Source organism: Rhynchophorus ferrugineus, unplaced genomic scaffold, assembly GCF_030347505.1.
Source record: "Rhynchophorus ferrugineus isolate W39M unplaced genomic scaffold, kcgeb_rfMv2 rfM1, whole genome shotgun sequence".
Classification (NCBI taxonomy): domain Eukaryota; kingdom Metazoa; phylum Arthropoda; class Insecta; order Coleoptera; family Curculionidae; genus Rhynchophorus; species Rhynchophorus ferrugineus.
The window spans coordinates 27,213,609-27,240,052 of NW_027472580.1; the positions used below are offsets into that span (position 1 = coordinate 27,213,609).

Consider the following 26,444-nt stretch of genomic DNA (forward strand, 5'->3'; position numbering starts at 1 on the left):
AATTTTAAACAATTCTGAAGAAAACAGAGTAATATTAATTACAAACTGAATGTAATAAAAACATAACAAAAACATTATACTTTACTAATAATATAGAATTTCAAAGAGGCTTATCAGATAAAATATAAATGATAGCTAAACTGTCTTGTACGTGAATAAACAGCATTAACGGGAGTTAGAGTGATTCAAGTGAGGATATTTTTCATATCTCCAGAGTTAATATCGATTTGGTTGAAAATCTTCGTGCATAAACATCTGAATTCTTTGAGAGTTTGAGCTGGATTTTCGCCCAATAAGCTTTGAAACTCATTGTCTTAAAACTTTATTGATTCTCCAGGTCGTCTCTTGTCAATGATATCAAAATGATCACGTTTAAATATGTGAATTACAAAAAATATAGATATTGCGATTTTGAGCGTTCTGTGATATCGTTTATTTTATACACTGAATAACTCATTAATACTATATCGAGAGACATTGCTGACTTTGCATACCTGCAAACGTTGGGTTTTTAAACATTTATTTACATTAATCAAAATACATACAAGTACTTAACTTACTGACAATTTGGTCCAGATGGAAATGTTCGAAATGTTGATTACATACATAACATTACATTTTATTTTATATTACATATTATGTATGTTGATATGTCTATAGTCTACTGTTAACTAACAAAATTAATATATAATTATTTAATACCGATGTTTCTAGCTGAAAATCTATAGAATGAACAACTTGTATCGAAAAGGTTATGTTCAGTAAGCTGTTATTGAAACGATTACCTGCAATTTCTTTGTTTTCGAGTAATAAGGTGTGGGAATTGTTGGAATATAATCTGATATTTTTATTGTCGCTGTTCGTAGTATACAGCAGGAAATATATAAATAATTCAATATAGTGGGTTTTCATTATTAGAATGATTTTAGTTCATTATATTGTACGTGTATGGATAATAATGTGAACCAAAATACTGTTCTCGGTAATAATACCACAAGATGATGAGTTAAGCGTTTTTACATAAACTTAAACGTTTCTCATTAAATTCTATGATTTATATGAAAAGTTGTGTAATAGAAGTAAGTTGTTATTAACAAGTTCTATTTATTTAAGGGCAATGATATTTTTATTAATGTTCTTGTAGTAAAAAGAAACATTTTGCTCAAATTTCAATTTATTCATAGTATGGTTTTTGTAAGTGTTTTTTTCGATTCTAAGTAATAGTGATATTAACCCTAGACTTGGCAGTTTTACTAATTCTCCTGAAGCAAAGATAATAATTATTAATTTAAGCTTAATATAAGCTCTTAACCATTTTTTCAAAAATATAATTGTTGAATAGTTCATGATATCATTTTTGCCGATCATTTATTTTTTAAATTTGTAACATCATATATATATATATATATATATATATATAACATTATAACATCTTCAAACAGATGCAATCAGTCAAATGCTCAGTCATTTATTTTCATTATCACTTAAATTTGAAACAAATATCACTCCTTGAAATCATTTGGATAATAAAGGAAATTTATTACTCATATCAATCTTCCTTTCAAAATCAACAGTTAATTTTCACCAGACTTTATTATCTGTCATTTAACACTTTCTGTATAATAAAATTATATTGTTATTGTACATGGGCACTATATTTTTCTTATTTTCTACCTACTTGATGTTGTTTGTTTTTGCCTGATACTAATTCATAATCACCATTTTCCATTTTGTGGCTTAACTAGATGAAGTCACACATTTCAAAACACCTACAAATACATATCTGATAGTTTGTGTGCCAAAACCAATATGAATAATTGAAATATATTGAAATTTGTATTATTTCATATTAAATATGATGTATTTATTCGACATGAATTAATATATAATATATAATGGGGCCATATATGTATTTTAAGGGGTGCCTTGGTAGATGTATTTCTAACAATATACAACAATTTTTAGATTCTGTAATATCGACTACTAATAATTTTCCCTCGTCAAGTCCATGAATGCTCATTTTATGGCCCAAATTTTTGTGAATGATTGACATAATATACTAATTTATGATGACTGTATTTTAAGGGCAAATTAAAACTTAAATATTTAAAACAAAAATAAACTAAAATTCCTGCAATTTTATAATTAATTAAATGAACTGAAGACTACTCAATTCAAAAAATTGTGAAAATAAAAATTCAATTTTCATACTTAAGCAAGCCTGGAAATTTTCAAACAATAAAAAAAATAAACAAAAAGCAGATTTCTCATATATTTTTCATTATACATTTTCTTTAAAATTATTTATCTTTTAATGGTATTATATATATAAACAAATTATTATTGTTGAAACTACTGCTAACATGTTTTGGTTTCATCTTATTTCGATTTTATCAAAATAATAAATTAAAATAACAACAGAAACTCAATGATATATAAATAATCCCTCTCGTCAGAATTTCTTCTAATACATTTGTAGTGCGAGATTTTCTATCTAATACGGAGACCCAAATTTTGTGTAAATAAATTGATTTTCTACTTTCACTTATTAGATTCGATTTGTTGCAGATTTTTTTTAGAATCTATAGAAAATATTTATTATATAATTTCAATAAGCAAAATTAGTTTTTATAGTGAAATCTTATTCTAATAATATTATTATAAATAAGGTGAAATAAAGGATTTTATACTAAAAATTTAAACATTATTATGGGTATGCTTTGTATCTATTTTTGTTAAAATACATTATGTCAGAGACACTAGATAGTTATGTGTGAGTTATGAGTGTGTTTTTGTTTTGAATAACTGCACGCTGTTTCCCAACATGTAGCATAAGCAGGACTACCTGAGAATAATATATGATAGTAACGCTTTAGTGAGCAAGTAGGGTGCTAGTTTAAAATGGCATGATTGTAACTTACCCAACTGTTTTGCCAAGTTATTTATTAATTAGCCCTCAAATATATTTATATATAGAGAGCAAAAACAATAAAATACAATCTCCACTATAATCACTTTAATTATTGTTAATCTTGTATTTATTAATCAAACTAAATTCACCACGAATTAGTGAATGAATTGTTAAGAATGGGCGCATGATAACTGTTAGGGGTTGCAAGACCAAATTGGTAGATAATTATAGATATATAAGCTATAAAATTGCAATATTCTGAAAATATAATTTTAACATTCAATATAGATATTTTTAAAAGCAATTTCTAGATTTGTCAGAAGCGAAACGTTTGATAAGAGCGTTTTACCAATACTTACACATGATGTGCAAACTCTGATATTGGTTTCAACATGTAGTTCTGATAAAAGATCAGATGTATCGAGCCTAATATCGAATAGAAACCTAATTGGAGATTATTGTTCAATAGTGGAGATGAAGGAGGGGGGCACAATAGAGGAAGAGGCTACGTACTGTTATCCTATGTTGAGTAACTTGTAAACTTGTTGATCAATTTTACTTCTGACCCTTTCGAAATTACGAAAGACAATGCAAATATTAAAAATGTTTTAAATATTAAATATTATTTTCAATTTTAGTTCCAACAAAACAATTCTGGAAATCAGGTTAGAACTTATACAATTTATATTAATTTATCCTTTTTTATAATTTAGTATCGGTCTATAAATTAATTTTAAATGATTTACAACATGTGATGTTACTGTATATTATATCGCCTGGGGTACATTTGTAACCAAATTTATGCGAATAAGTTGAATTTGCAGGAAGTTTTACCTTTTAACTTAAATTTGAAGAAAAAGCTGACTGCAGGTCATCGAATGCTTATGGCAATCATGCTCCATCGATTTCTACATGAATATTGGTTTCGACGTATTAAAAGTGGTTGGCTTATCAATGGGATTTGCTATAGACTAAAACTGATGCATTTAAGCCTAGTACTGCACAAAAGCAGCTGGCATACGAACAAAGACACAACAATGTTAATCTTATGCATGATAACGCTCGACCATATGTTTCAAAACCGGCAAAAACACGGTCGGAAACATTAAAATGGGAAATGCTACTCCACCCGTCGTTTCTCCAGACTTTGATCATTCTGACTACTACTTGTTCCGACATGAGTCGTGGCCTGTCCAACCAGTGCTTCACATCTTATGAAGATGCTAAAAAATAGGTCGGTTCGTGGAAAACCTCAAAACATACATCATTCTTTCGAGATGGAATCCCTAAATTGCCTGAAAGAAGCGAAAAAATAGCGACTATCGCTAATTTTATTATATAGACAATATCTTGAATAAAATACCTTGTATCGATTTTTCATAATAAAAATTAAAATTGAAAAAGAAATCCTTCAATACTAATTTATCAGCCCAATATATTTATTTAAAAAACATATATTATTTATATAATATTGTCCTTGAAGTCTATAAAATGTTTTGCCGTGTAGTAATCATTAATCAGTAAAAATATCAAATTAAATCAATATCAATTATAATGGTAATATATCGTTTCAAATCTTAATAAAATAATACTTTTTAGAATTTTTGAATAGATTCAACAATGATATTTAGTCAGTTGTCGTCAATAACTGTCTACTAGCATAAAATGTATTATTAAATTAACTTGCAGTAAGTAGCAATGATTATCTTAATGATGTTTTACAATCATTACTTACATTTAGTGATTTCTAACTGAGTAACTAAAATACAAATAATAGTTACTTATTATATCTTAGATGATAAACAAAATATCTATTCTGTATAAAATATCATTATAAAGTAAGTAATCCGTTACCTTGTTTAGTTTTTTACCAAAAGTTATCGACCTTATTGAGAATATTTCAGCATAATATTACTTGACTCTGTTCTATTATGAAAATTAAAATACTTAATTATCGGACGTTTTTTCTGAATCATCGACCTTCTGAACTGGACGATTCATTTAAATTATACCACAACTCACGTAGATGAATTAAAACCACACACTTTTTATAGCCCAACCTTGTGGCCGTATATTATATAGTACATAGGAATTAGAGACGATTCTAGGGGAATATTTTGTCTAATCTACAGTGCATCGAAAAAATAATTATTCAAATCATTATTTTTATATTTTGGAGATTTGACCAATTCAAATTAAATCAATAAACGGTAGCGTAGTTATTGTTTAATGCAAAATATTTTGATTAATTATACAGGGTGGGTTATCCTTTTAATAATTAAAACTTTTTATCTTCTTAAAAATATTTTTTTTCATATATTTTAAAGTCTCTTTTTACCAACTATGGGTTTATCTGGACTGGGCCTAAAGTTTAACGTGGGCTCCGAACCACGGTCCTCAGCATTAAGCCTACCGACTGGCGAGTGACCACCTTTAGAAATCATCCCAGAAGACATCCGGTCTTACCCAGCCTGGTTACTGGCGTGACTGGGATCATTTTCCTTGTCGGATTTTACACTCTTGCCTAGAACATTCACAAAATTTAAACATTCACAAACATAAATTTACGACCATGCCCCAGCAGGATTCGAACCCGCGGCTATCGCAACAGTAGGAGGACCGTCCCATCGCCTTTACCACTACGCCACCAAGCCGGCTTGAAAATAATTAAAAATGGTTAATTTGAAACCATTTACAATTCGGAGACTTATAGCATTAATGGTAATTAATTATTACACAAACAGCTGTCACAGATAGTTTAGCAATAGTTTATTTTGGAAACAAAGTTGGTCCAAAAAAGAACATTATTCATTATCACTAACAATTTCATAGTGAAAAATATATAGACAGGTATTTTCATGAAATAAAAACATATATCGCCAATGGTCTCTCCTATTAGGCATACATATTGCAAAACGTCAATTCTCCCAGTTTTCCTTGCTTTCATAATTTTTCAAATTATTCAAAAGTTCAAAAGAGAGACCCTAGCAAGCTTAAGACTTACTTAACAGGTCAATTGAAAAATCCCCGACCTACCATAGTAAAATACATTTTTTGGCAAAATTAGATTTTTTTATTCAACATAACTCTGTTCAAGGGTGATACACTGATTATAGCGACCCTCCAACTTTTCGATACCATTTTTGTAGTACGATTTGTCCTATGCTTCAAAATAGGCCTCAGTTTCGGCGATCACCTCTTCATTCGACGAACATTTCTTCCCAGCGAGCACTCTTTTGAGACATGAGAACAAGAAATAGTCGCTGCGGGCCAGATCTGGAGAATACGGTGGATGAGGAAGCAATTCAAAGCCCAGTTCATGGATTTTTGCCATCGTTTTCACTGACTTCTGACACAGTGCATTGCATTTTTCGGCAATTTCGTCCTTCAAACGGTCCAATAACGCTATGTAAAAGTCCGCGATTGATGGTCCTTCCTTTTTCAAGGTAGTCAATGAAAATTATACCATTCGCATCCGAAAATACAGACGTCATAACCTTTCCAGCCGACTTTACCCACCCTTTTGAGCGCTTTCATCGTGTGCAGTCCACTCGGATGACTGTCGATTGGACTTCGGAGTGAAGTGATGGAGCCATGTTTCACCCATTATCACATATCGACGCAAAAACTCGGGTTTATTACGCTTGATCATCTTCAAACACTGCTCCGAATCATCAACTCGTTGTTGTTTTTGGTCAAAAGTGAGCTCGCGCGACGCCCACTTTGCACACAGCTTTCTCATACCTAAATATTCGTGAATGATATGATGTACACGTTCAGTTGATATCTTTAGAGTGTCTGCTATTTCATTCAGTTTCAATTTACGATAATTTAAAATCATTTTGTGGATTTTTTTAATGTTTTCGTCGGTAACAACCCCTTTTGGGCGTCCACTGTGTTCACTGTCTTCGGTGCTCATTTCACCACGTCTAAACTTAACATGCCAATCCTTGATGGTTGATTTTCCTGGGCAGTGTTCGGAAACTCGGCATCAAGCCAAGTTTTTGCTTCAACTGTATTTTTTCCCTTCAAAAAGCAATATTTTGTCAATACGCGAATTTCCTTTTTATCCATTTTTTTTTCACAATAACAAAAGTTGCTTCACTCAAAATGCTATAATTCACAAACTAATGATACGACAGCTGTAAAATTTATACACGCATCTTTTCGTTCGCAAAAACATATGGATTTAATTCTAATAGCGCCATCTATGTGTCAGGCTGGGGACTTTTCAATTGACATGTTATTAATAAATTTAGTTCATATAATATACTACTCATTATATATTGTAATTGATCGAATAATATATTTTATTCATTATTTATTTAGATATAATTACATTGAACTATTTACCTAGAGTATATATTCAATAAATTAACATACGTTGTGGTATAAAGATATTTTCATATCTTATTTCATAAATAATACATTTGATATACTCTGTGTCTAACTCATGATCATAATATATATATATATATATATATATATATATATATATATATATATATATATATATATATATATATATAAAACATATCAAATGTGTTTTTAAACTAGACTAGACTAAGTCGGAACAAATATATTGCAATTAGAAATATGTGGATAGAAAAACTCATTGAAGTATATAACGATATAAAAATGTTTATGAACGCAACCATGCTATTCTATCGAACAGCGCATTACCATTGAACAATTATTATGACTAGGTTCACCTTGAGCTGTTTCAACCTTTTATTGCATAAGAATATGTTTTGCAGTGATTGTACGAGGTTCAACACAAATGTTCAAAACAACAATTATTAAAAAAATATATTTCAACAGATTTTTGTATTCGTGATAGTATTTTCATTTTAATCAAATATGTTATTTGGGGAATTATTTAAAGAAATAAAAATTTAGTGAAAGAAAATACTGAAGAATAGTAATGTAATATTTAAATAATGTTTTGAAAATGATATTGATATGTAATAAAATTTAATGATGTTAAATGCTTCAATAGAATAGTGAATGAACAGCACTGAAATGTTTAGAATATAACGTTTATTCCATTTAATCGGATTAGTAGGCAGATGTATAGTTTAGAGTAAGATTTATAGTAAGATGTTGATCATTTATTGAAGTAATATTCTACTTACTATGTATAGTAATAATTATCATAATCATATCACAATTGCCATTTATCTTTATTAATATTTTAATTATCAGTTTTTAATCCAATACATCATACCTCATCTTCGCCACATCATAATTATCTTTATTATTGTTATAAGTTAATTGTATATAGATATTTCTTAGCGGGCTATGAAATAAAAATCTAACGGTATATTTGGCTGAATATATTACTATACAAATTGAGCAAGCCTTTTGGACGGCGGACATCTTAAACAACCTACGATATCTCTAAAAAATCTTACGGTACCTTAGTTGACCTTATTTTTTTTAACTCGTGGCTAGTTACATGTAAGAGAATAGAATAGGAGAAAGTTTGTTGATCTGCTGTTCGGACTGTATATAGTGCAGACTCCCAAATACTTCAGAATGTGTTTTTTCTTAGTGTTAGTGTAGAAATATACTATATGAACAGAATAATATATTATACAAAGTATAAACAATACATATAAAAAATTGATTTGGTAAGAAAAAATTAGGATATTTGACTGCACTTACGGCCAAGATGACAATGCGCCCGTACACACAGCTAAAAAGGTCCAGTCTTGATTTGAGAACAGGTCAGTTGATAAGCCTGATACAATAGATGGCGCTACTAGAATTAAATCCATATATTTTTTAGTTTGCCCTAACCCTCAAAAGATGCGTGTATAAATTTGACAGCTGTCGGATCATTATTTTGCGTGTTGATAAAATATTGCTTTTTGAAGAAAAAAATACAGTTGAAGCAAAAATTTGGCTTGATGCCGAGTTTTCGGACACAGTCCCATGAAAATCAACCATCAAGGATTGTTATGCTAAGTTTAGACGTGGTGAAATGAGCACCGAAGACGGTGAACGCATTGGACGCCCAAAAGAGGTTGTTATCGACGAAAACATCCACAAAATGATTTTGAATGACCGTAAATTGAAATTGAATGAAATAGCAGACACTCTAAAGATATCAACTGAACGTATACATCATATGATCCACGAATATTTGGGTATGAGAATGCTCTGTGCAAAGTGGGTGCCGCGCGAGCTCAGTTTTGACCAAAAACAACGACGAGAGGGTCGCTATAATCAGTGTATCACACTTGAAGGGAATGATGTTGAACAAAAAAAAACTCATTTTGTCAAAAAAATTTGTTTTATTATGGTAGGCCGGGGACTTTTCAATTAACCTGTTATTTATGAGATTAAATATATATTTGTTAAAATTTCTTTATTCCTAATAGTTAATATCTTAAATCTATATAAAATGTGAGATGTGAGAAGTGTATCAACAAGAGGTAAGCAAAATTTTACCAAAGTCCATACATTATCATATAAAGCTCGGGGAGTTTATTCTGGCGTTACAGAATATTAATAAAAATCTGCCGATATGTAAAAGATAACGCCAACAGACTTAAGTCAATCCTAAACATTTGTTCACAATATTATTCCTCATTATTACATTTAAAGGGAGCTAACATGAATATTAATTCGCATATAGTCTAAAATATGATCCAATCGTTGTGGACAATACTATGCAACGCTAGTTAATGTGAACAATCAACGATGGAAAGATTGCGTTAATGTGAACATAAAATTCATACACTCGCTAATTAAGAAAGATTAAAATTGCAAATTATTTTGTTATACATTGGTTTTGCTATTATTTTGTATTGTTAAATATTTGTTTAGTTTGTCATAAATATATGTGTATACATTAATCTTTTCTTTTAATAATATAAATGTAAAAATTTCGATAATGTGAATCACACTTGGTTTGAATTCGTTCAATAAATCTTCAAATTTGAAAAAAAAAGGCTGTTGTTAATTTGTACTCGCAATATAAAGTTGACATTTCATTATTCTATTTGGTCTTAGTGCCTTATTTCATATACTAGAAGGTTATGTTGTTGACTGATCTTCGAAATTTTAAGGCACTTAACTGAAGAAGTCTTCTTGTTCCTAGTTGTTGAAGTATTATTGTTAAACGCAATAATTATCACTATACATCCAATATTATTGAAAATTTAGTAATAAGTGGACATAATAATTAAGTTGACACAAACGTAATAGTTTATGTACATATTTAGAACAGCTTAAACCCAGTTAAAGCACCTGTAGTTATTATTCGTATTCGAGTCATCGTAATAATGGTTGCAAGACACTAAAACAAACACTTCAAGTGATAAATCAATTTGTCACTAGATATGAGCAATGCTTTATGAAAAGTATGACTATTTAATGACTCATCGTATATAGTACAGTAAAAACTACATATATATACATTATCAATATACTCTAATTCCAAATTTGCAATGATTTACTAGTGCTAATATTCTTTTTCGGTGTCGATGTGGATTTGGACTAACCCATAACCTTTTGTATTTCAGATTATCCTATTAGATTTACTTTTCATCGCTAGCCACAATACGCCAGAGAAACTCTTTTACGTGTAGAATAATGAAATCGCGATGATGAAAGGTTTCGAAATGGCATTTTCAGTCAATTCGTGTGGTAACCAATTTTGTTCCTCTTGGATCTTTCCAAATGGATGTAAACGCCTGGATATTTATTCAATTTTTTGAGGTAAAAATAGCCATTTTTAAATTGATTTTAAAATGACCAACTCCGGCAATTGCGATATAACAGAGAAGCATTAGAATTAGTTTGTAAAAGTGTTTAGTGAGCTTCCATAGCATATTTCTTCAAATCAAACCACAAAAACCATTAATGTTGAAAATGCAAAAAAAGACTTAATAATACCAAATAGAAAACTTTTATTTTACGCAGAGAAATCTTAAACCATCAATTAGGCTGGGTTCTTAACAGCTGGTCATATATAGGGTGGGGCAAAAGTTCCGCTATCATTGACGCAATTTCCACTGAGTGGCAATAGTGGAATGATTATTTTCAATAAATATTGTCACTATTTCTGCTCGTTTTTTTGGCATATATTTATCCATAATAAAATTTGGAAGTCTACGCAACGCAATGGTTAAAGCGAAACTGAGCTAAACGTCATATAAACAAGATGACGTGCAATCAAAATGGTAGCGAGACTTTTACCCCTACCTATATTTCGAATTTCCACAAAAATATATCACTGATCAAAATATATGCAAGCACCTAGTACACTACAATTTGTCCATTATAAAAATTTGATCGTAGTGGATTTGACAGATAAGACATATGTACAAATTCAAAGTAAAAATTTCGTATAATAACGCATAGCTTTTTGATAATTCATGTCCTTTCAAAACCCTTTCTTTTATAAAAAGACATAAACCTGTCGTTATAATTTAAGGCGCCTTTCTTACAACTAACTAAGCGCCAAATAGATTTTAGATTAAAATAGGGAATTAAAAAGTCGTTATTCAACCGTTACTAGCGGTCAAAACAAGTTTGGCCAATTTACATATACCAATAACATTCTTTTCTAGGTTTCTTCGACAGGAATAATTCAATACGCATCTACATCCGTTTTTGTAAGTCGACGAAATCGTAAACATGCTTTTTTACTTTTATTTTTGGATTACGTAAGTTAGCAGCTTGTTAAGGCTCTTTAATTTTTAAAGTTTTACATTATTGTTGTATTATTTGACCATGAAAAAGTGGTAATCGTTTTACCATTGTATTTCAAGAGTTTCTAACACAATATAAGATTTTCATTATACTAATTTTGTATTATTTTATTATATCCGATATTAGATATGTTTAGTACAATCTTAATTTACAAAATACTATATAACTACTGTTCTGTTGTACTTGAATAAATACTCGAGCAAGGATTAATGCATAAATATGTATTTCCCAAATTAAGATAAAGCTAATCTACTTAAACTAAAGTTAAGAATACATTAAATATACGTTAAACAAGTTCGAGTGGTTGGTTCACTTCAATCTTCTGATTTCCTGCGTGTGGTCCAGTAGCTTCCACGTTGTTGTGATTTAGCAACCTTATTTCATGTTTAAAGGCGAAATCTTGGATCACCTCATGTATCCATTTGATTTCGGGGTCATTGTGCATTTCTTCATTGGTTACGTAGCGATAAGAATTGGTAATTAATCGTAGAACAATGTTTTGGGTGCGTTGAATTACTAGTTGGTTTGATGTTCTAAGCAACCCCATAGGTCCAAATTAGTTTTATGATTGAATGATAAACCAATCTCTTTGATTTTAGGTTAAGTCTAACAATAGTCTAGTCAATTTTCTGACTAACCAGTACCTTGACTTTCAGTCTAACCTGCTCTGCTTTTTGTTTCCAATTTATCCTACCATCGAGAAATATTCAGAGGTATTTAACTGATTCTACTTGAGGAATCGGGCATCCGTCAACTTTTCCTTACTTTTCTACAGATTTAGACAGAGTTACATCTTTTGCCATAATAACTCTTTTGTTTTTGGGAAATCAGCAGTATACAGCAGATATAGGAGTAATCCCAAGACCCTACCCTACAGAACTTCAGCCGAAATAGGTTTAAGTATTGAGAATGCCCCTCTATGAAAGGGTCTAGAAATTCTCATAGAAATCCGCAGTCGACTCTAATTCCGCTGTAGCAATTTGTTCATTTTGTATATTAATTCCAAATGCCATAAATGCACAATTGCAGGGTAGTATTTCTTTTCTTCGAATGCCTTTCCAATAACCGCTGTGATTCTGTGCACTTAGTTGATTGATTGTAGAGTGGTGAATTCGAAATCCAAACTGGTATTTCCATAAATCGTTTAATATCGCAGATAGTAGTTATTTTGAATTATGAATAATTAAAATAGTACTACTAGAAATACTTTCTCCCGATCTTTGAAGCTAAATTTTAGTCAATTGACCAGCTTTGGAAAAATTATATGTTTCTAGTGACCCAGACATGGAAAATAAAAGTCAACCATAGTACACCTGTCCATATTAATTTCATCTATAACTACACTGTTCATATATCAATAAAAATACAAAAAAAAATTGTTATTTGAAAGACAATCTCAATCTCAAAGACAAGATAATGAATAATCCTACATAACAAGTTTCTACTGCACAAGCAAATACTAAAGCTTATATGTTTTGCGCGATGTAATATCAACATGATTGTGTAGTGAAATCTACTAAATGGTAGAAGCACTGAAAATGCTACTAAATTTTAATTTATTTTATTGCAGAACAGGTAAGGACAAAACACTGTAGAGGCAAATTGTAAGTTAGACATTAATAGAGTTGTGTGCATTTTATTCCTTTCTGCATCACTCCCATCGTCTCTATAGCCTATCAATACACAGATGCAAGTAGTTTTAATATCCATCCAATATTTAATTATCTATATATATATATATATATATATATATATATATATATATATATATATATATATATGTAAATCGTTATGTAAATTAAGATTCATATGTTCAAATCGACAGACCCTGTATACCGAAAGCGTAGCGATTCACAAAATTAATGCTTGTTGAAACTATTTAATAAAGAAAGAGTTTTGAAATAAAATACAAACTTTTTTAAAAATAATGTCTTTCTTTACAAACTAATACTCTTCTTGAATATATTGTATATATGCTAACGTTACTTTCATTATTAGAAACATTTGTTAAATTTTATTACTAGAATGACATTCTAAGCCTTCGTTGATTCCGCTTTAACATCCTCAATCGATTCAAAATAATATTCGTGAAAATGATTTTTAAGATTAATAGTTATAAAAACAGGTCCTCAATAGAACAAAATTATGTATACTGAGCTGTTGTAAGAAGGCTGCTGTAAAAAGTCGTGAAGAATCAATACTGTGTCATCTATTATCTTGATGAAAAAACAAATGACAACACAATTAAATAATCTTACTCGATGGTAATTTGCTTCGACCAAAATAGCAAAAACATAAAAGTTTCTATTCTTTAAAGAAAGAAAGAGGAAAAACACAGAGTGAAACTATTGTCTAAACAAAACCTAACGCGGTAAACGCGATAATTAAAATATTTGGTTTCACTTTATTATTTACACATTACACTAAGCTAATTAACTTACTTTAATGCTTTTTAGGAATTTACTGATCATTTAATGTTATGTTTTATGACTTCATACAGACGTTGTATATAAAAATGGTTTTAATATCTCAACATCTATGACATCAGAACATTAGACTTAGTAATTTTTCCAACTTGCGGAAAATTTTCTTAATTTACTATATAAACATGCTAATTTTAAATAAATAAATATTTATTTCGAACACTATTCCAACATTTTTGAAATAGGCAATGATTATATTAAAGAAACTACTTAAACTGGCCTGATGCCATGTATAGGTTTAACTAACGAAATATTATTTAGATTAAATGTTAGAAATAAAGATAGTTAACCTATTTTTGAACTATTAGTAATATTTGTGAATCAGGTAAACAGTCCATCGAAATCGACTTGAACCTATTTTTAACATCAATTATCTTTAATAGGTTTTTTTAGTTTAACTACATCTGTCTATACTTTTATATTCTTCATCAAATAGATCCTTCTAACCTCCTGCAATGTTCACTATTCTTTGGGTTTTGGAAAGGATAGGCCACTATCAGTGATGCAATATTTCACATATTTTTGTGTTATCATTGAAGAGAATAGTATTATTATAGTATTATGTCATCTTTGTTACATTGCCTGTATGAAGAGTATACTTTTAATCAATTTCCTAAGTAATATTTTGTAGATAGTTCATAAGGTACTTTGCAATACGAAAAATGCTATGTAGTAATACTAAATTACTAATGTTATTTCTTAGGCTGTTTTAAAAGGCTTGCATTCTTACGTTTTCAACATATTTATTATGAGAAAGAACAACTGCTGTCCCTTACTCTTGATGATCGAGAATATTCCTGATTGCCTCATATTTAACTATTCCTAAAAGTGTTCTTCATATCAGAGTCATAGTCAGAGATATTCTAAGAAATTTTAGTTTATAAAATATGTTTGCCTCAATATATAGAGAAACGATTGCAGCAAAAAGTTCCATTACTTAGCTGTATGTTAAATATACTTATCGTTCAAAAATACATCTCTGTAAAACAGTTTATTTTTAAGATTCCTTATACTACATTGGCATGACATATTTACGATTTTTGCACCATTAATAAGTCCAAAAATGTTCTTTGGTCAGTTTTAATTTCGTTCAGCTTTAAATAGCCTTACAAATTACAAATTACCACCCCTAAATTGAAAAATATCATCTTGACTGCCTACAACCAGTACTAATTCAAGCAAATCAAACGATCCCCATTTGTAACAACAATACTATTTACAAACTACTATTCCCACTCATCTACAGAACTAGAGTAATTGAGCATCCCCCAAAAGGATAGAATGTTGACTAAATCAGCATGTTCGTTTAGAGAACGTCTAATATAAGCATGTCCCTATTAGAAAATTTAATTAACTTTTCAGTCAGGTTCCGCAATCTAAAAAATCACCCTTTCGTTCTATGGCTCATGAAGAACATCCCACACTATTCCACATTCAATTGATGAACCAATTATGTTGGTCTTTATAGTTCTCTCACAATACATCCATCAATATCCAAATCATTCATAAAATTGCTTCCTTTTCATAAATTTACTTAATAAGTACAAACTCCCAAGCTTCCCGAATTCCACCTGACCAGTTTGAACAATGGAAAAAACCATAACAGAAAAACACATCTTTTGTAGTGGTTTTTATGATTATTCTCTAACAAAACAATTCATGAGTTATTGTTCATGCTACGACTTTATTCAAACCACACTGAACTATGTACGTAGAAATATGTTATTAAATTGACCACATATCTTAATAGATAATTGTCGATACCACGCCTGTTCATGTACGTCGATCTGTATTATTTCATTATTAGAATTACTTTATGGTTCGTCCATTTTCCGTTTGGGCACATGCTATGAATAAAAAATGTCGAAAAATTGTTCGAATAATGCGCTTTTTTCTCTTTCAAGCAGCTCGACCATATAGGTAAGGCATTTACCTACCAGGTGATTACAGACTAGGTCATAATGGTTGACATTTTGTGTGGTAACAAACAATAAAAAAACGGTATAGCACAATCTCTAGTCGATACGTGCCCAGCGTTTAATCGTCAATCAGCCTTATACAGTGTCTCAAAAACTATTATGGGCAGCTATAAATTGGTGGGCATGTGATAACTTAGAAGGGTGTCAACAAAATTGATATTCTGTGATAGCGAATGTTTATCAAGTGATAATTAAAAGGGACAATGCCTGGAAGGGGAATGCTTCCCAACTAAGTTCTAGGCTTTCATGGTTTTAACACATGTCTTCGAACATCCCATTGCAATTGGTAATTCAATTTAGAAAATACGTAGTTATAACGACAATAGTACTTTGTTATATATCATCAAAATTTTACATAGTATATTTCAAATATTCCAAGATTAATTAAAATTATTAGTCTATATATTGCAATTGTAAATTCAATCAATATCACGAATACTTATTTTTAAGCACTATCTAAACTGGTACTTATACTAAACAACTTTTTCGAAAAGGCAATGAAATTCAATTGTATATTGATTTTCATGGTCACCTCACTATATTATATACAATGGTTCTGTTCTTTTTTTAATTATCTAGGGACTGTTAATTCACGAAGTGAAAATGTTTGTTCGGAACATAACTAAAATGATTAGAGTAGTCAACAAATTCGTATGTTATTCTGGTGCGTATTTAAAAAGCAACATGTTAACGTAGATATTTTTTTTAGATATCGATATAGCGAAATATTGTAGGTCTTAGAAATTAACCATTTTTTTAAGGCGACAGGACGGCCCTCCTACTATTACGATAGTCGCGGGTTCCAATTCTGCTGGGGCATGGTTGTAAATTTATGTTTGTGATTGTTTAATATTTGTGATTGCCTTTAGGCGAGAGTTCAAAATCCGACAAGGAAAATGATCCCACTCACCCCAGTAAACAGGATGGTTATGACCGAATGTCTTCTGGGATAATTTATTTTAAGTGGGCTCGCCAGTCGGTAGGCTTAATGCGAGGATCGTGGTTCGAAACCCGCGTTAAACTGTAGATCCAGTCCTGATAAAAGGGATCGTTGGTAAAAGGAGACTTTAAGATATAAAAAAGAGATGGCGCTATTATGATAAAACTAGTATCTTGAATTATAATTGTTATTATGCAATGGTGTAATATAGAGGGGGCCTATAATATTTGAACAATTTCAACAGATAAAACTGCTGGAGAATTTTCTAAGTTGATTTTGAGCAAGCTTGAAGCTGATGATCTCTCTCGATATAAGCAACTGTAGAGGTTTCCTGGGAATTTGGTAAACTGCACTATATGACACGAATGATGCACAAACATATTTACAAACAAAGGGACTTCACTTAAGACTGTGCATTCAGGAAGTAAATGCTCTGCAGATGGAATTGATAAAAAATGAGTTATGCAAAAGAGAACTGTTGAGGAACTTAGCATTTTCATATAACCTCAGAAGCATAACAAGAAGTATAGAAGTAATCCATTAGGAAATTCATTTTAGAAATCATTTTAGAATCAATCAGAGTCATTTTAGAAATGTGTAGGCATTTTCAGCAGTTACAGAATTTGGTTACAAACGACAGTTATATTATTGTATCTGAATGACACTGGCGAGCAGGACTTCAAGCTGGAATGACTTTGATTAGGTAGACTGTTGTCACAAGCAACGAGAACAAGTAAATTAATTGAATGATTAAAATGTATTTAACTATCTATCTACCTAAGTTTTACCATTAGTTCTAAGAAGTTTATTATTTTTAATAAATTGGAAGTTGAAATTGTTGTTTAGAAGTTGGTTTTAGTTTCTATTCACTATTAATTAAATTTTGTGTATTATGTATATTAATGTAAGTGGCATATGAGTAAGAATTTTGTGACAATTGTCATTTTTATTGTATATTAAGAACATTTTACAATTCCGATTATTGTTGTAACCTTTTAAATAAGTCAGATGTAAATATTCGTAAATATTTCCGAACTCTCACTTCAAGGATTGACTACATATATCAGAGAAGTGTATAAAAATTCAGGGAGTTTAAATGAAACTACGAAAAATATAATTCGAAAAGAACCAGTGTTAAATCACATGACATTGATACTCAATTATCTTACAATATCTCGCGCAAAAAAATTTACCACGTTCTAAATGATGCAGTTACTTTAGTTCCTTTATTTAATACTATATACCTTTCTAAGTATTTTAGACAAATACAATATTATATTATGGACTCATTGAGTAGTACATAAATTCACGAACAAATCAATATTGTTGGCGCCATTTAGGGATTATTATGATTAAAAAGTAATCATTGTTAGCATTTACAGTTACATTAAGTTGATGATTATACTCCTATAATATAAAATACGTTAAAAAAACACCTAGGATCTATTACAAAAACTATTCCGGCCATTCCCAAACACATCAATTTTAGTCAATAGCAATCCCCATTAATGGGGATCTAATCGAAGATGCCGTCAAATCATCTCCTTCAAATTTTTTTAGCCTGTCCACAACGCTCTTTGCCTTCGGTATCAAAATCACCACTTTTAAAACGCTTAAATCAAAACTCACATGTCCAAATAGATGAAGCATGATAGCCATAAGCTTCATACAACATTCGATGAAAACTAAAGCGAATGAGGCTTCAACATAAAATTGTTACATATGAATTTGTTACAAATGTACCCGATGCGATGCCATTAATACACACTAACATCATGTGTTGTTAATATTTTTTAATTAATTTACATGCCTGATAATTTAGTAATTAATTAATACGGAAGTACACGATATTATAAACGCTATCCGCAACTTTATACCATGAACTACGGGTAACAGGTAAATAGACAGAACCGAAAGAAGAGAAACAGATTATACACTTGTTGATGTTGGAAAATAATAATTAACATCAAAATTTATATCTGATGATGTCATCAGAAAGCGAACAACCTGGACAAACAACAACGTTAAATCGCTGCACGGCGGTACTCGATCGATGTAAATAAAATACATGCGAAAAATTGTTCATTGTGAACCAAACAGCACGTATTTCATCCGTGTTATTTTCTAGAACATTTTTATTAGAACCAAATAAAAGAAGTTTTTGGTGAATATGAAGAAAATATGATTTTGGCATGTTGATTAACACGTAAATGGAGTTGTGATGATGTCATCAGAAAGCGAACCACCTAGACAAACAACAATATTAAACTGTCGCGTATTATTCAACGTAAACAAAAGACAAAAAAAAGTAAATTTATGGTGTCGCATATTTAAATAAATCTGTATTCTTAAATTTTGCATCAAACGGTGACTAGCGCCGTTTTTCTTTTGGGGCTACAACTAGGTAAGTTCATTCTTCGCAAGTGTTGCATATTTATCAAACATCATCGATTATCAAATATAATCAATTGATATACTTAAATTTGGAAGTCTAACTATTAAGAATCGATACTCAAACATCCCTTCCGGAATATTTCCAGTTTTAACAGTGTCCAAACCATTGAATCTCATGAAAAACATGAAATGTTTGTCCATTTTTTTCCTGTTTTATTAATACATATTAGACTTTAATAGATAAATTATCAACGATATCATTCAAGAACTCAATATTTATTAAATATTTGCTAGAGGCCTTCATTAACTACGTATAAAACTGTTGATGAATCTAAAATAATTACCGGGTAAACCTTCAAGAACCGCTGCTATTTTTCTACATATAAGGAACATTTAATTAACATTATTCATTTCAAGACATGTTTGTCTCGAATCTATTCTAAGCGATTGGCATAAAGGCGATATAAACAAACAATTTTGAACCTTTCCTCATACTCATACCAACATTCTGGTGTTTTGTGAAGCTCAGTAAAGTTTAAATTAATAAGAAAAAAGGGCCATTCTAGAAATAAATGAGGACTTTATTATTATTTACTGGAAACCTTCGTAGATGCGGAATTAGTTCTATAAATTTCAATCGCTACCTGAATGAATATAATAGGCAAAATTACGAATATCATAGTTTCTCCTGTATCTGCTGTAATAATTTAATCTAAATACCTATAAAAATATAAATATTTCTTACCTTTAAGTATACTAAGTCCCAGTAAGACCACTACACTAATTAATTTGTACATTTTGCCCGATTTAGTGTAAGGGGTTTAGTGCTTGCTGGAATATTAATAAAACGCACTGCGATGCGTGCGACAGTGAACTAAAATAAAAGCGTACGTGAAGAACTCAACAGGTACTTTGGCGCGTTTTTCTTTTACGTAATCAACTTTGAAACAACACGATTCAGACAGAGACGGAGTGAAGTTATTAGTTGAACTCTCCGTTCGATCTTTGGCGAATTTTTCTTACCCCCTCCTCTCCCAACTCCCACCTTTGATCGTTCTCACTGCGACGACGATTACCATGTCGATTTGTTTTTCGACCGTCTCTAATAGTTGTTTTCCACCTGAGATTTGGAGCGTTAATCAAGGTACATTAATATGTCGACACACAGAGGATGGTTAGTAAATTTAATGAGGCCTTTTAAAACATTTAAGATTCGTAAAAAATGCAATTCATATAACAATAACAATTGAAGGAAGTTGATAGTGTAGCGACCTTGAGGCATGTCGAATTTTACATCGTGGATTAACGGTCTACAAAATACCCAGAAATATAATCCCATATGTTGAACACGGGCGGGGTGCCAGCAGCGCCAACTAGAACCCGATAACGAATAGCTGGCAATCCCGAAACGTTTATCTGGCATGTTATTGAAGGGTATTTCCATTCATTCAGTGCTCAAAAATCGTTTGGTTTAGACGTGCCACCATCGACTGCCCAAGCCTCGTCTCCAGGTAACACCGCTGCCATCCGTTTTATCTAATTGTATTTTTCACATTTTTTTTCTATAGCCAATAAACAACGGTCACATAATGTAAACACCACTGTTTCATTTCGTTTTACCTCCATTCACCGAGCCACATCATTTGCCCTAAAATAACAAGACATTAAATTATATTATTTTTTATCTTTGATTCAAGATATAATAGGTGTGGTACATAGTTATAAAGGTTTTCTATTTTATTAATATTTAATACATTTTTGATAAAAATCAGTAATATTTTTATTATTATGTACTATAGCTCTTTAGTAAATAAACACTAATAGGCTATTTGTTTTTATCTTAATTTGGTACCGTTTTAAAATCACTTATTTTACGAAAGGCACTTTGGGCTTGATATCTATGTCACTGTTTTTAATGTGCACTGAGTTTTACTTATAACTTCACTGAACTAGATCAGGTTTCTAGCTTTCATTCTCTTTAATCTTCTGACTAAGGTGTCATTACCTAGGAGTTAGGGAACTTTAACCTTGATGTAGAGATGGTTCCTCTATTTATATCTTTGGATATAGCCCTCGATGACGTTATCGACAGTTTCTACCTTACGCACATTGCCGTTACGTATACCCCATAGAGCATCAACACCTCGCAGTAGCTTTGTTTGGTACGATTATTATTATTTTTAAGATTCGTATTTATTAGTTTAAAGCTAATTTTAAGAATTGGTAAAACAACATGCTCAACAACCAGTACATTTTTTGTACTTTAGTTTGACTTCCTCGTATTCTTTTTGAAAAATGTGGCTTCCAACTGAGTTTAACGTTAAAGGTAATGCCAAGCCATATCATCTGAATATCTAAAACTTGAACATCTAAAAATATTGCAAAATAAATATTATTTTCTTCTAAAGATTTTCTATGACATTGCTGATTCTATGAACCTGATGAATAATGGAATGTTGTTTCCTGAGACGAAATTGATGATTGATGAATTGGCGAATATTTTTCTCAATGATTGGTTTTGACCTTTTCAATAAAAGGTTTTCAAATAATTTGTACAAATCGGCAACACATGTCGGTAATAGTGATATTGGCCGGTATTACGCTGTTTCATAATATGATTTTCCTGATTTAGGAATAATAATTACTTTATACACCATATTGTGGTACATATTGTAGTCTGAATCAGTTTGAAGCATTTATTAGGTTGTCGAACTTAATTAGTGCTTTTCTTGGAAGTTATATTAATATTCTCAAAAATATTTTGTCAAAACCAGTAGCCTATTTTGCGCTAATATTTTTTATTCTTTTTTAACTTCATTTAACAGGTCAATTGAAAAGTCCCCGGCCTACTATAGTAAAACATATTTTTTTGGCAAAATTAGTTTTTTTTATTCAACATAATTCCCTTCAAGTGTGATACACTGATTATACATTGATTTGTCCTTTGCTTCAAAATAGGCCTCACTTTCGGCGATCACCTCTTCATGTGACGAAAATTTCTTCCCAGCAAGCATTCTTTTGAGATCTGAGAACAGGAAATTTTCGCTGACGGCTAGATCTGGAGAATACGGTGGATAAGGAAGCAATTCGAAGCCCAATTCATGGATTTCTGCCATCGTTTTCACTGACTTGTGACACGGTGCGTTGTCGAAGCAGCACTTTCTTTTTCTTCAAATGCAACCGTTGTCCGGTGATTTCGTCCATCAAACGGTTTAATAACGGTATGTAATAGTCGCTGTTGATAATCCTTCCTTTTTCAAGGTAGTCAACGAAAATTACTCCATGCGCATCCCAAAATACAGACGCCATAAGCTTGCCAGCCGACTGTTGCATTTTCCCACGCTTTGGAGCGGGTTAATCGTATGCAGTCCACTCGGATGACTGTCGATTGGACTTCGAAGTGAAATTATGGAGCCATGTTTCATCCATAATGGAGAAACACATCGACGCAAAAAGTCGGGTTTATTACGCTTGATCATCTTTAAACACTGATCCGAATCATCAACTCGTCGTTTTTAGTCAAAAGTGCACCCACTTCGCGCAGAGCTTTCTCATATCCAAATATTCGTGAATGATGTACATGTTCAGTTTATATCTTTAGAGTCTCTGCTATTTCATTCAGTTTCAATTTACGGTCATTCAAAATCATTTTGTGGATTTTTTAAATGTTTTCGTGGGTAACAACCTCTTTTGGACGTCCATTGCGTTCACCGACTTCGGTGCTCATTTCACCACGTCTAAACTTAGCATACCAATCCGTGATGGTTGATTTTCCTGGGGCAGTGTCCGGAAACACTGCATCAAGCCAAGTTTTTTCTTCAACTGTTTTTTTCCCTTCAAAAACCAGTATTTTATCAACACGCGAAATTTCTTTTTTTTTCCATTTTTTTTCGCAATAACAAAAGTTGCTTCTCTCAAAATGCTATAATTCACAAATCACGATTTTGGACGTGGATTATCATAACAAGAGTACATCAATCCACTTAATTCGACTTTTGGCAATGAAGCTGCATCAAAAACCGCCGTGTATCGCTGATTTAGTGAATTCAATCGTGGTCGTAGTTCGCTGTCCAACGAGTTTCGTGACGGTCGTCTAAAATCGGCTATTGTGCCAGAAAACATCGATGCTGTCTGCCAAATGATTAAGCAAGATCGTCATGTCACCCATTGTGAGATTGATGCATCCCTAAGCATTAGTTCCACCAGCATATATGCGATTTTATATGAACACTTAGCTGTGCGAAAATTATGTTCGTGTTGGATCCCACACTATTTGACAATCGCTCAAATTGATAAGGCTCGTGCCGATTGATGCAAAGAAATGCTTAAGAAATTCAATTGCGGTGTTTCGAGAGACGTTCATAAGATCGTGGCAGGTGAGGAATCATTGATATATTCATATGAGCCCGAAAGTAACCAGAAGTCGACTGTATGGGTGTCCCAAGATGAACCAAATCAAACAAAAGTCGTTCACGTACGAAGCACTTCAAAGAAAATGGTGGCCTCTTTCTTCGGGAAAACTGGTCATATTGCAACAGTGCCCCTAGAGGATAGTAGAAGAGTAAATTCTGATTGGTACACAACTATTTCTTTGCCAGAAGTCTTCGGTGAAATAATGAACACAAACAAGAGACGCCGGATTGTTCTTCATCATGACAATTGCGAGCTCTCACACATCGGCTCAAACAAGAGACTATTTGAGCACTCAAAACATCGAATTGATGGGTCATCCGCCGTATAGCTCTCATTTGTCATCCAATGACTTCTTTTTGTTCCCATCCGAAGCGTAACTGTGTGGTCAACGATTTTCATCGCCTGAAGAAGTTATTGAAGCGTTCAAAAACCATGTTTTGAAGATAACTGATTCTGAATATAATAAATGCTTTGAAAATTGGTTTAAACGTATGCAAAAGTGTATCGATCATCGTGGCGAGTACTTTGAAAAACAATAAAAATATATTCGCAGCTTAAACACTTCTCTAAATATTAATATTTTTATTGCATTTATTTGTTTGTCACAAAAATATAATAAACATCCAATAGTCATTTTTAGCATTTTATTTTGAATACCATTATTGGTTAGACAATTAAACCAGTGAACATTTTGAGGCTTTTTTAAGATATATCTCAAAATAACTGATAACTTATTATTGTGGCCAAATCTAGGAACTCAATAAAAGAGATAGCTTAAAGATATAGAAACAGTATAATAAAACAATCTTGATGGAATCGTTAATTTGCTCCTGCGCTGCAGCAATGCAGCTTCTATAAAAATCAGTCTTGCGTATTTGATTTGTGGAACTACATAATAAATAATGTAGAAAAAGCTTGCACGTTATCTCGTTTTTAGAAGTTTTGCCAAGTATAAAATGAAATATAGACTAATCTGTAATATTCAACTTTTGATTTCCTTAGAGCAAAGTCCTCTTGGCCTGAAAAAATAGAGTCAATTGACGATTCCTCAACCTCTAGCCATACATCTCTCGTTAAAAAAGTTAATTATCTAAAGCACCGCCGTGATCATCTTCTTCATAAATTTCTCTGAGAGAATAATATCAAAAAAATGGTTTGGTTATGAGAGTTTTCAATGCTTTTTCAAAGATACTAATACTCTTAATATTCCTTAAACAAATAAAAGGAGGTGAATTCAGCAAAAATTGACTTTTTAAGGAAACAGCTGCCTTTAAAATAGTAAATAAATATTTAATTGGTTGAATTGCAACGAATAACATCTTTATACGATGGCATCACATTTTTCGAACAGCTTTATTAACTACTCAAATTGATATTCCCATCACTATCCCTTGTGCCTTGTAATAAGCTTATAATAGATAAATAATTGTATATGTAATTAGTAAATTAGCTAGGCATTTATCCTAAAATATCTTTTTGAAGGAAGATTAATTTTGAATTCCTCACCAAAATTCCTATAACACACACGGTTGCAATGATTAATTGGTGCTTAAACCACATTATTTGGTATTATTTATTTGATCAACCCATTTTTGGAAACTAGTATTCTTTGGAAAACGATGTTCGCTTTCTGTAATAGCTTTACATTAGGTATACAAACATTTTTACTATCGAGATGAATTATAATCATTTTTTATATTGTTTAATAATTTACGTAACCAAAGAACCCAAAATGAAGACTTCCTTCTTTTTTATGGTGTCAAATATAGCTCCAAACACTTAAAACAAAACCACTTCGAACAACAAACTTAACAAGAATGATTTAAGCGAACCAATTATATGCTTCTGTGGTGGTCGTTCTAACAATAATTCAAGTGAAATAATTATATTTTTTCGCAAGCAAAAACATGAAATATATATGTTAACATGAAGATTGATTCTCCTGATAGTTCTTCCAATAATCCTGGTGAAATATCATCGATTCTAGAAGTTTTTCGGTTAAGGTTGCTACCAATTTAAATGGTAACTCATTGGAGAAACAACTCTATAACTACTTTGGTCTTATAACAGATGTTGTAACCACGATTGATTATATATAGTTCCATTGAAATACACTAAATAGATGTTTTTTTTGTGTTCTTTTCAGGATTGCCACGCCAAGTGTCAACATCATTAGTGTGGTAAGATTTTAGTTTGCAGAAGTTTTCAATTTTAGTTTGATTTCTTTAGACTCAGTTCGAGATGAAAAAATCCAGCAATTTGGGCACATTTTTATTGCATATTGCTACAGAGTCTTATATATAGGTTATGAAGTACCTATATTGTAGCTTATGAAACTTATAATTATTGATATAAACGTTTCAAATATAACATCAAGAATCTAAAAATCAACCATTGAAAACAGGAGCTTGCAGCTTAGATAGGAATTACTTAAATTACTTGCGCAGTGTTTACGCCAATATTTATCGAGCACAACCTAGCTGAACATATAAAATCATGTCTTTCGTGTATAATAATAAAACCAATAAAGCTAGATAGTTTCTATCTCTCTAAATTTGCTTTAAAAATCCATACTGATATAGAAACAGCAGCAATAAACA

General features: G+C 31.2%; 1 protein-coding gene and 1 long non-coding RNA gene across 2 annotated transcripts in view; one reads left to right on the forward strand and one right to left on the reverse strand.

The window, feature by feature from the left end:
* LOC143206587 (uncharacterized) overlaps positions 1-20,429 on the reverse strand; it is a 34,453-nt gene extending 14,024 nt beyond the window's left edge. Inside the window, exon 1 of the mRNA XM_076419196.1 lies at positions 20,177-20,429. Coding sequence (XP_076275311.1) covers positions 20,177-20,228 — 52 coding nt within the window. The 5' untranslated portion in view covers positions 20,229-20,429. The remainder of the gene's footprint in view (positions 1-20,176) is intronic.
* Positions 19,303-26,132, forward strand: LOC143206591 (uncharacterized). Its single transcript, XR_013008465.1, has 3 exons — positions 19,303-19,441; positions 25,991-26,024; positions 26,074-26,132. It is a non-coding gene; the product is annotated as an uncharacterized LOC143206591 (long non-coding RNA).
* Positions 26,133-26,444: the final 312 nt, after the last annotated feature.